Source organism: Lupinus angustifolius, chromosome LG07 (genome assembly GCF_001865875.1).
Source record: "Lupinus angustifolius cultivar Tanjil chromosome LG07, LupAngTanjil_v1.0, whole genome shotgun sequence".
Classification (NCBI taxonomy): domain Eukaryota; kingdom Viridiplantae; phylum Streptophyta; class Magnoliopsida; order Fabales; family Fabaceae; genus Lupinus; species Lupinus angustifolius.
In genome coordinates, this window is record NC_032015.1 from 1758714 (window position 1) to 1770992 (window position 12279).

A 12279-nucleotide genomic window follows, 5' to 3' on the forward strand; every position below is an offset into this window, starting at 1 on the left:
ATATATATATATATATATATATATAATCCTCTCTATCAATTATAGGGAAATTCAATTGTTGTGAATTAGTGATCAAATCTAAATCATATCCTACAACAATTGATGACTAAGATGAGGAGTAAGTTTATAAAACCTGGAGTAAGTTTACAAAAAACTACTCTTAGAGTAAGTAAATCCCATTCTATATAATAATATTTTGATTAGCTTTATATATAATCATTTCTTCAGCTGTTATTTCCATTACTTCATTCCTTCACAACCCATCTCTTTACTCTCTCTCTCTTCTCCTTCTCTTTCTCACTCCTCACCATAACAACAAAACACGCACATACAATTTTATACTAAAATCACTCATCTTCATTTGATTTACATATGGATATGGATCATCCTTCTAGTGGACAGCACCAGGTGAGATTATATTCCATATCATAATCATGCACATTTTCCAACATTTTCCAACAGTGAACAACGAAACAATCTTTACATACAAAAAAAATTATTTTCTTTACATTTTCCACAAAGTACATGTACAATACTATTTATTCACAAGATAAATATAGTTAAGTGACTCCTTTGCTATTATACTAATACTTATTAATCCCAGCAGCCACACAAGAAACAAGATACAAAAATATGATTATTATTTAGTGATCACGACTTACCGATCAAATTCTGGAAACAACATTTCTGCTAGTATGATAAGGGTAACTACATCTACGCTCTCACTGATTTAATTTAATTTCTTGTGGCTGCAGCAAATGTCTAACAATTCTCTGGAAAACATGATGGCTTGCTCAAGCGCACAACAGGACAATAAACCAAAACCTCAGGCAGAACAAGGTCTAAAATGTCCAAGATGTGACTCTTCCAACACCAAATTTTGTTACTACAACAACTATAGCCTTTCTCAGCCAAGGTATTTCTGCAAGAATTGCAGGAGATATTGGACAAAAGGAGGAACTCTAAGGAATGTTCCAGTGGGTGGAGGGTGCAGGAAAAACAAGAGATCTTCATCCTCATCTTCAAAAAGGGCTCAAGATCAAGCATTTATACCAAATCCAAACCCACACATTGGTCTCACACCAATATCTTATGATTCAAATAACCTTAACCTTGCTTTAGCTAGGTTCCAAAAGGGGTCAATAGGTTATGATAACCATGATCTTTCCATCTTGGAGAACCAGAGAAACACAAGCACCCCTTGTGATGAAAGCATTGTCGGTAATTTGGGTATGAACCCTTCAAACACTGGGTTCTTAGATGCACTCATAAGTGGCTTCCTTGGAACTCATAATAATAACAATAGTATGCAAAATCTGTACTATGGTTTTGGGAATGGTGAGGTGGAAAATGGAAATAATGGCTTGGGAGAGATAATGGTGCCTTATGATAATTCTCAAGAAATGAGTATTGCAACAACTCAAGCAGTGTCTATGAAGGAAGAACTGTGTAATGCAAGGGAACAAAGTGAAAACAAGGTGTTATGGGGTTTCCCTTGGAAGCTCAATGGAGGAGGAGATTCAAACATGGCTGAACCAATTGAGTCAGGAAGAGCAAGTTGGAACAATGGCTTCACCTCTTCATGGCATGGACTTGTTAATAGTCCCCTAATGTAGAAGAATCACCATAAAATTGAGGCCCTCATAATTTTCTTTTAATGTTTTGCTTAAATATCAGTTTTTTAATCCTCTTGAGCGCTGGGTTAAGAGGGATTTGATTCACTTGAATCACCTTTTTTTTATAACTAGTTTGTAATTTTTTTTGCCGCTTAAATTATATATTTTATGTAATATAGTGTCTTTTAATAGGTGAATGAATAGACTAATGAAATTTCAGATTTGTTTGGTAATGAAGTTGGAGAGGAATAGATAAAGTATCATTTCCATATTTGACAATGAGAGAGACGAGGAGAATGAGAGTGATGTTTCATAGTTTTGTGCTGCCTGAGCCTGAACACTCTGAACAGTTACAATCAATTTTCATGATATTTTTTTTCAGTTTTAAATTAGTGGTAGTTCAAAGATATTATGCAATATTATATTCACCAGGAGTTAGAATCCTCTCCATTAATGGAGAGGCAAGTGAGCACTTTTGCACTTACATCTAGGGGTAAAATTGTTATATCCTTATATCTTAAGGGTAAAAATGTCAAACCATATTATATTTTTCTCTTGTTTTGGGTGTACTTGCCTCTCCATTAATGGAGAGGATCCCAACTCATTCACCAGGTACAATCTTAAAGCATGTGTCCTAAGATATTATGCAATATTATGTATGATAGTGGAGCTGAATAAGCAGATTAAAGTTTCTCGTTTCCCTTGATGGAATTAGAATTTTCAGTGAAGCATAAGCGCTAAGTTCCGGAAGGATTTTGTCTCTCTTGCCACTTGGCAGACAAAATCTAACTTAGGATTTGTCTCTCTTGCCACTTTGAGGAGATTTAAGCTCATGAGTAGATTTCAATCCAAAAGACTAGTTTATCAGGTATGAGAATTTTATATGACTTAATATCACATTAAGTTTATTATTTTACACAATATAAGACTCCTAATATGATCAATCACAATTTGCTGCTACATTTATTGTATCAATGCTTGATTTTTTTATGGATTTTGTTACAATCAGTAATAGAAGCCAATTTAAGAAGTCATACAAAGATACGTTATATAAAAAAAAAATACATAACCTTTTACTCGTTTTAATATATCACTTCACAGTATTGTGTTTCTAATTTTGCAAGGAGAAAGATTCTGGGCACAAAATATTCAATTCAGTAAGATAGAGAGAATGTGGTTTGTTTAGCTGTCACTCTTATATTAGAGGCAGCTGTATAGCATTGAAGAAGTCATTTTCATCTTAGCTGTGGTAAGGTTACAATTTTGTCCTTGGTAATGCACCAAGGGTAGAGAGATTGATGGAAAGAAATGGGCCATAGGCTAATTTTTAACTTGATAGTGATTATGATTTATGACAAATAATAACATAAGTAAACAAACTATAGTACATAAGCTAAAAACGTTTGTTTTTTTTGGACCGTCGCAATTACCTCAAACTAAAATATGTCTGGTCCTACTTGGGTTGGAGCTTCAAATGAAAGCGAGGTGGAGCAAGTACCGCTAGACAAGAGTTTTCAACTAGCACTATCTTTTGTTTATCTGACATGAACATGGCATAAAAATGAATGGTGAGATATTTTATCTAAATATGCGCTAGTATACTTTATCTAAATATAAGGGTTTTCCCTTGTGTATATTTGAAGGAATTAGATTATAGGAGAAAAATGTGTCCTTTTTACCTTAGAAGTAGGAAGAATGATTAGATTCTAATCTTCTCTGAAAATCATCAAGTGTAAGATTTCATACAGGTATAAACCTATAGACTTAAAAATATATATCATGCAGTAGTGGTACAATTGTACAAACCTATAACTTATAAAAAAATATGGTATAAACCGATAGCTTTCATTATAGCCCAGCTCATCTGGGCCAGGTACGAACCTTGATATTGAAGTTAAGACATTAGGCACTGACAATTCAAACTTGAAGAAAACCTCAGTGCCCATGAGACCATCACGTTCTCTTGAGTCATAACAAAGATCGAACATAAAAATAATGGAAAATGGAATTATGAAGACAGACAAAGAGTGAGGATATTTGCACTTCCAAATATGTACTGATCTGATGATAAATATTACCACTAATAATTCTCAATTTCTTTATATGCACTCGAAATCATGATTCTTGTATGCAAAGTGAAGCCATCAAAGACAATGCTTAGATGAAAGATAAGTAACCACTAGAAATTAGAAGAACGAAATAATTGCATAATTTTTTATTTTTACCATCCCAAAAGAGGAAAAAACAGAGTCACTGTCTAATAATTGCATAATCTTTTTAGAATTAAGAATTATGTGTATTAAATACTGAAATTGAGAAAATTAACAATTATGCATTTAAGTACTGTTCGATTCAATTAAGTACTATGTGGACAGTTGCAAAAATAAAGACAAATCATACCCAGGAACTTTAGCTTTAAAGCACATTAATTTGTAGTAGTTCTTATATACTACAAAGTATAAACATGCATCCAATCATAAAATAGCTGAATTCATTCAACAACTAAAGCCAAATTAACAAGACAATTCAAGAGTTTCCTATTCGGGAAGGATTTACATAACATTACATGAGGAAAGATAGTAGTCAGAAAAAAAGGTAGCGAGGCATAAATATTACAACACAATATTGATGGACTACATTTTCAGAACAAGTGATGGAATCAGTGAGTGTCTATTTCTGAGGCTTCTTCCATAAGACCCCAATCTTTTTCAGCATGTTGCTATTTTTCTTTCTCTGGAAGTCATCATCATCCATGTCGCCAGCATACGGCGAACACTTATAGCTTTCCATCGACATGGTTCTGTCTGTGAGCTTCCCATTGTTTCCTGCTGAAAGCATAGCAGCTGCGGCCTCTGCAGCCTTCCTCCATTGATCAGACTGTACCTTCAGTCTTCTCAGTTCTGCTTCCATTTCCGAATTTGCTACTTGTGCCGCTTCTAGCTGCTCGTTCACCCTCGCCACCTTCTGGTTGCTCTTATCAGCCTCTTCCATTACAATCCCTAGTTTCACGAGAGCGTCGCGTTCTGCAACCTTGGCTGCCTCTATATCTGCATCAATTTCCTCCCTCACTTTCCCCCCATCCGAGAACCTCTTCTTCATTTCCACCTTCAGCATTTCATTCTCTTCGGTTATGCTTTGCAATGTTGTCTCCTTGTCCATCATATCAGCCTTCAAGTCAGCCACACACTCATCTAGTCTTTTAAGTTCCTTTAGAAGTTCATGTTCTTTTCGAGATGTCATGCTCTCATCAAGCTTTAAATCGAAGTTCTCTCTTTCCTCCATAATACCTTGCAACTCAGTTTCCTTATCCATTAGGTTGGCCTTCAACTCTTCAATATGAGCTTTCTTTCTGTTCAATTCACCCTCTAGCTCACATTCCTTCGTACTTGGTTCACATTTTATCTTCTCCATTAACTCATAAGCATTGCTGATTTCCATTGTGCTCTGAACCCGTTCTTCTTGGTGTTTAGTCTCAGCAATCTCTATAGCACATCTCAACCTTTCAACCTCAGACTTCAAAGAATAAATTTCCCCTTCAACCTGATTATGATCCTCATCCTTTCTCAACCTTTCAGGTTCCAGCCCAAATTTATGATCATCGCCGAAATTTTGAGACTGGATGCCTTCATTACTTATCAGGCCGGCCTCAAGTTTTCTTACAAGTGCTTCTAGTGAGTTCACCCGTGCTCTAGAATGGTCTAACTCTAAAGCAATGGAGTTGGAGGCATCTACAGCTTTTGTAGCATCAGCATGTAGGACCTCCACAGCTTTTTCCGTCGCCTCAAGTTGAAACAAAGTCTCATTCAACAAATCTTGGGCCTGAGATTCAGATTCATTGCAAATCCTGGGTTGGTTTTTCATACTCTCCACAAGAGAAAAAGTTTGTGCCAGGTTTTGCTTCAGGTTTAGTAGCTCCATGCCCGATGATCCTGCATGTTGAATTTGTGCTCTCTCACAGTTAGCTACCAACTCAAGTTGGACCTTGAGCAGCTGAATCTCGTTCATCGCAGAAGCCAGTGCAGACAAGTTGGCTGAGAGCCACTTTTGGGAAGTCTCAAGATCGGATCGTGATGCTTCATCATGTTCTTCTGAAAGTTTCAGGAGCTCAGTAACACGAGCTTCTCCGGTAGCAGATAGCTCAAGCAGTTGCTTTTGTGAATCTTCGAGATTTGCAGATAAAACTAATAGTTGCTCCTTGGACTCCTCAGCATCCTGTTGAGCTTGTTTCTTGCATGATTCGGTGAAAATGAGCTGGTCCTTCACCTTCTTCAAATCCTCTTGAAGTTGAGAAATTTGAGATTCCAATTCAGATATTCTGCTGGGGCGCTTCTTCTAAAGTAACAAAAAATTGTAATGGTTTAAAATTCCAAACAAATTACAAGATTAGGAAAATCATTAAGAAGAATTTTAGAAAATAACAAACCATACTGATGCTTTAAACGTGGATTTAAGAAATCCAAGTATATGAATATCCAGACATCAGAGGCTAAGGAACAGATAAATGTGTTTTCCACAAGTCCTTGATATACATTGGCAAACACAAGTATAAAACCAATAAGTTATTCTATATTCTCTCTACTATTTTTTTGTACATATATAAAATCCTCCTACGATGACTTAAATGTTCTCGATCAGAATCGACTAAATGACCCATTTATAAATCCATCTGCTAAAATGCAGTTTGTTGAATAATTTACTTATGTATATTGTCAAATGCTTACACTAATAGACACTCCATATTACTTCTTCATGAACCTGATCAGTATGTCAAACAAAAACAACAACAATGTAAAGAGAAACTGAAGCCAGCATCAAGTAAATAGCTAATAGCAATTACCAAGTAATTTTGATACAAAACCAGAAAAGAGGCATACAACATAAAGATATCTGGCAAAACTCAGAGAACTTTCTTATTAAAACAAAGTTATAAATTTCTGCTTTTAAAGAAAGAAATGAATTAAAAAATGCTTGTATTTGTACTTCCCTTATTAAAGTGGCACTTGATTTTTCATTTCCAACAGGCAAAAAAAATACTTTTTGAATGGAAATAAAAGCTAATCCAATCAGACACTACCATCTCAGGAAAAATGTTACCTCGGGCACAGGGCTCCTGGGTGATTTTCGGTCAGTGACTTTGGGGCTTTTTTCCTTCGATATTTTATTTGCTTGACTTAAAGAAGATACAGAGCCAGTGTCTACAGTAGTAGTCCTGAGTTGGCGTACCACGCGGGGAGAAACCTTCTGTGGTACTTCGGAGGAGCCACTTCTGAAATCAGAAGTAGTATGATGATCATGTTAAGAAGTGAAACTCTTCGGGGATGATGGGAAACCATATTTCTTAATTCTAGCAATAATTAAGATCAGCATTAAATGTATGAAATCCATCTAAAACAATAGCCTCATATAAATCTTGCAATTACTAGATACTGCATTACATTACATGATGAGATCAAGAAATCTCTATAATGGCTAACAGTATGATTTGATATGAAAGTAGCATGAATTCAATTTTAAACTCGATGAAAGCGAGGAGAGTTTTACATAAGTGAAGATAAACCACAGAGGAAAATTCGTGAGGAGTTGACAAACATTTGATGACCCTGGGTGCTTATTAATCAAATGTAAAGTTATAAGGAGACATGAAGTTTATTTATTATCACTTTCTACTTCTGTTTTAATCACATATGAAAACCATAATTTTAGTATAAAAGCAACAGTTATAAAACAAGTAAGTATTGATGGCCAAAGCATTTCAATGTTACCTAGTCTTTGGGGTCTGCATTGCTTAACTTGCTTCTATCCAGGTAAAGAGAAATGGGTCAATAGCTTGGACCTCACTACTTGAATGCTACCTGACCCACAAGGACTGAAACAGTTCAGAAAAATATCGCAGACTGCAAACGAATCCAATGTAAGAATAATGAAGTTATGGTAAAATAAATAGGTCCATGCAGGATGGAATGGCCTTCTTCTTAATACACCCCTTAAGCCATAAATGCAGTAGATTTCACATACTGCGATTTCCACTACTCAATAACAGTAATTGTACTTCACTAGTCACTACCTCTTAATCCACCTAAAAATGTGACTAAATGGTACCAAAAGATATCACTTGACAAATATTACAGGTAATAGAGATGGGTACCACTCTAAAAGTCAATTAGATTTGTATCAATCTATGTAAACCAAGATCCACACATGAGGGGAAAATTGTTCTCTTTTTACCTACTTATGCTATGATAAGGTCTTATAGGCGCAAACAACAGCTACTTATAATGAAGAGGGACCTACAACTACAGCAACAAAGAAGATTGAAATTACATAAATACCCATATCAGATTAGGGAAAAACCAATTTGCCCATTGAAAGAAGGCATGACTATGGACTTGAAGTTGGTAATAACACATATATTTACCTAAAAAAGCTTCGAACTTGTGATTATGTCTGCCATAGAAGAAAGCCAAATGATAACTTGGCTCTAAGCCTTGACATTTTAACATAATCATTTCAATGTGGAAACAAACAAGATGGTTTTGTGGTCAGCTAATGTTTCTAATAATACATGAATAACAGAGGAAAGCCAAAATGGAAAGGAGAAAACCCTTTGAAAACTCACTTCAGATAAGGATTTTCACTGTGAACAAAATGAATCAGATCTACAACAAACAAGAAAGCATGCAATGCAACAAGCCAACAAACATTGAACTCCGCAACAAAAGTGGATAATGTAAGACAATTTTTGAGTTTATAAATAAAACAGAGAGTGAAATGCACCACTATTTAGAGAAGATAAATATATTTATTGAAGCATTCGAAAAAGAATAAGAAGCAGATAAACAAACAGACAAGGGTAAGGTACAAAGCGTTGCAGCTCCTGAACTTTTTTTTGGAATAGCTTTTCAACTTTAATAAATGTTTCAGGCAAAAAGTACTTTTCAAAAAAGCAAAGCAGGAAGAGCTTGAAAAAAAGAATCATTTAGTACCAGCAAACTTTTGTTTTTTTATGAACTTCAAAACCAAAATAGTTTTATGTATCAAACAATACTTAAAGAAAGAGAAAATCTAGCAGTAAAATGTAATGACTAACGTGATTATCTTCCTTTGTTTTATTATCCAAACAAAAAATGTAAATGAAATGTAAGAAAAGGGTTGCATCGATATATAGAAACCTATTTGGAGGTGGAGTAAGTGAGTGAGGTAGGAAAGCGTGAAGTGAAGTAGAGATTGGAGCTTTGCGTTGTGTTGTGTTGTATTTGCTCAGTGAACACACTTGTTTTGTGGTTATTGAAGAGATAGTGAATCATAAATAGAGGAGACAAAGACAGTGATACACAGTGGAATTTTCCTAAGTAAATGTACCTCTGTCATCTCACTCACAGATTTAACTGGTTTTAACTATCATTTTGCATCCGCCTATGTATTGCATGGCCAATTTGTTACATGAATTTAATATGTATATATTGACTTTGAAACAAAAGTAATACAAATCATTAATGGATAATATATTGATAGCGTAAAAACTTTATGATGTATAAATTTTAAATTCATTTCAAATATAACACTTCTTGTTTTTTAATTATTTGTCTTGTGGTCGGAGTGAATAAAGAGAGCAGTGGTGTTTTTTAGAAGAAAAAAAATTATTGCTAATAAGGATTGTATGGCTAACAAGAAAGTTTATTGGGCATGTAACTGGGCACTGAGTAATTTGAGCTACAGCGGCCAATAAAAAGAATTCATAATTTTTTTAACCAACTTAAAAAAAGAAACTTTTGCATTATAAAATTTGGAACATTGGACTATGGAAAGTGTTACACCCGGACCAACCGATTATTCCGCATTGGTCGAACTGGTCGTATTTATGTACCTCGCCTTAGACTGAACATGCAAGGCCGACTTTGAGATCATTGTCTCGATATTTTGCCTGACATTCTGTCTAACCTCCTGCCAACGCGACAATGACATACTTGTGATACGATTGTCAAATGTGCGATACGACTGTCAGACTTGCTATAATCTACAAGTTAACTATGCATAAAGTACGAGTCTATCAAATCCGTTTGACACGAATAAAGCAACCCCAACAAATTCAGATTGTCGGCTACATCGATAGTATCCACCAAGAACTACACCATCCACCCTACCACTATAAATAGGGGAATCCCAACAAGGAATTATTCGTTATTCATTAATATTTCTTATTGCTCTCTAACTTTAGCTATCTATCATCTCTCATCAACCTCATATTAACTTGATCATTGGAAAACCTTTTTAGATATGTATTTCTTAGAAGACTTCTCGCGACCTTCCTGGCCCGTTTACCAGACTAATATCCACTAAGGAACGAAAAGAAAATGAAGGCACCTGACGTATGAAACAATATGGTGCAAAAACAAGTGGTACAACATATATCAAAAAATTATTTATTTTTATTTCAAATTCAATATTACGTATATGGTTTTTTCTATATTTTATATTATATACAAAATTAAAATAAACATACTATATACATAATACTAAGTATTGTATCACGTCTAAAAATTAAAAAAATATATTCAAACGATACAACAAAAAATGATTTAAGCTTTTGAGGCACCCCAACTATTTGTATCTTCTGCCCACCTTGTAGTTTCATGTGAATCTGCTATAGTCAAACAAGCAGCTCCTATAGCGTCAGATATGTCTCTATCTCATTTTTATTTTATTTTATTTTATTTATATATAATTAAATTAATTAAACCATAAAGTATAATAAGGGAAAAGGACCCACTACATAACCTAACAAGACATTATTTGCTTCTCTTACTTCATATATATCTATAGTTCTAAAAATATTCAAAGAAAACGGAGAGGGAGCGTCTTAATAGTATTTATGTTGAATTATTATTACAAGTCTTAAACTGCTCCCTTGTTTCTTAGTTTACTTTTTGATATATTGGTCTCTCTTTACGTATGAAGAACTTGAGTGAGGTTCACATGTTTTCAATATAGCCTTTGTTGGTTACTCATGCTACGCTACTTTCATATTTGACTTACCCATGCAAGGATATATATAAACATTGCTTAATTTATTAGAGCAATGCAATTCATGTGGTTCTATAACCCTAAATCAAATATGTACAAAATAATATAAGACATCCCTCCCACTTTTGTGTTGTTTAGGACCATCCTCCCACTTTTGTGTTGTTTAGGACCATCTATCTATAATAAACAAGAGGAATACATGCCTCCATATAAGTTTTATCTAGATAAATGAATAATGTGTTTGTTTGAGATTATTCTTATTTTTTAAATAATCAACAATAATGAATTGATAGGATAAAATAAAATTTGAAAATAATTCTTCATCTATAATTGAAGTAGCTATCTTTTTATTAGCCTGAATAGAGTTTAAGTAAAAAGGTGATTTTTTTTTATGGTATAACAAATTATTATTTTGATTCTAGACAATCGCAATAGATCATTTTTAACCCAAAATTTATTAAAAGTTAATCCATTAAAAAAGGTTTTTATTTTTAAATGAAATATTAAACAAAAGCATTCGATGAGTCAAAGTTTGTGTGTTGATCTTGGAGTGACTTATATGGCTGTTATTGACTTTATTGTTTTTTCTCTCTTCATATTTGAGGGCATGATTGAAGTTAGTTATGCATTATACTAGCTTTATTAATAACAACATTATCTATAATTCTATTCCTTAATCATTTGTGGGATAAGGAATCGTACACGTTTCCTACATAGAAAATAAGTTTGACCATAATATTGGGAGCCTTAAAATAAATTTTCATGCAGCTGTAGTACCAACTTATTTTGCTGGATTCATTTGCATACAAACAAGTCAAGCATGCCCCACTTGTCACGGCTCCATGCCCCAATCTTCAAGCTGTTGAAAAATATATGTCATTATCTAGTGTGATTATATATACCATGAGGAATATAATATATTTGTAATTATAAATAGGATAGGTCTAGGATTGAATTTTAAGTATTTCAGTTATGTTTATGCAGATTAAATAGCATCATACAATATTAATATATCAAATCGGTATGAGTAAAAGTATAGTGGTATAAGGGTTTAACTAGTATTTCTCTAATTAAATTGCATACCGCCAATAAAGTTAGATATACATATATAATATATTAATATTAATATTGAAAAATTAATAAAAAACCAATATTCTTTTATTTTTTCATTAAAAAAATCTATTTTAAATAAAAATCAACTGACATTGTTGGTACGACTGAATTGAAAATTGGTTGGTATAATCGATTTTAATCAATTTTAATTGAATGATTACATAAACAATATAATTATTGTATCATACCGATATTAAAACTAATTTACTTATTGAATCACTCAGCACGAACCAATTTTTACAATATTATCATATGAACTACCCATATGCGTGGGCATATTCACAAGCACATACACCAAAAAAAAAGTTTTCAACGTTATCAAATTAATCACTTTTTTATTTGTAGTCATGTCATCCAATCAGAAATCAGTACACTAATTAATGTAACATATGTGGGTTGGCATAATAAATGGGTAGGTTCACACATGAAAATGACACCCTTAATAGATCTCGTAATCTTGGGATATTTTGATATGAAATCTATCGAACATGGGCTAGAACGATCGATCAGGACAAACCCCATGTCATCC

General features: G+C 33.7%; 2 protein-coding genes across 9 annotated transcripts; one reads left to right on the forward strand and one right to left on the reverse strand.

Moving 5' to 3' along the window:
* Positions 262–1988, forward strand: LOC109351625 (dof zinc finger protein DOF2.1-like). The gene is made up of 2 exons (XM_019593144.1): positions 262–408; positions 756–1988. The coding sequence occupies exons 1-2, from the start codon at positions 373–375 to the stop codon at positions 1614–1616; spliced, it is 897 nt and encodes a 298-aa protein (XP_019448689.1). The 5' UTR covers positions 262–372; the 3' UTR covers positions 1617–1988.
* On the reverse strand, positions 4088–8899 carry LOC109351621 (interactor of constitutive active ROPs 3-like). 8 transcript variants are annotated; one of them, XR_002108247.1, is made up of 5 exons: positions 8790–8899; positions 7379–7482; positions 6711–6882; positions 4224–5948; positions 4088–4153 (listed from the first exon to the last, which is right to left on the reverse strand). XR_002108247.1 is itself a non-coding variant. In XM_019593140.1 (4 exons), the coding sequence occupies exons 2-4, from the start codon at positions 7396–7398 to the stop codon at positions 4287–4289; spliced, it is 1854 nt and encodes a 617-aa protein (XP_019448685.1). In that variant the 5' UTR covers positions 7399–7468; positions 8786–8890; the 3' UTR covers positions 4088–4286. The 8 variants fall into 8 exon arrangements, 7 of the variants coding, with proteins under 7 accessions (XP_019448685.1, XP_019448683.1, XP_019448686.1 ...); XM_019593140.1 differs by having other exon boundaries at positions 4088–5948; positions 7379–7468; positions 8786–8890; XM_019593138.1 differs by having other exon boundaries at positions 4088–5948; positions 8786–8883.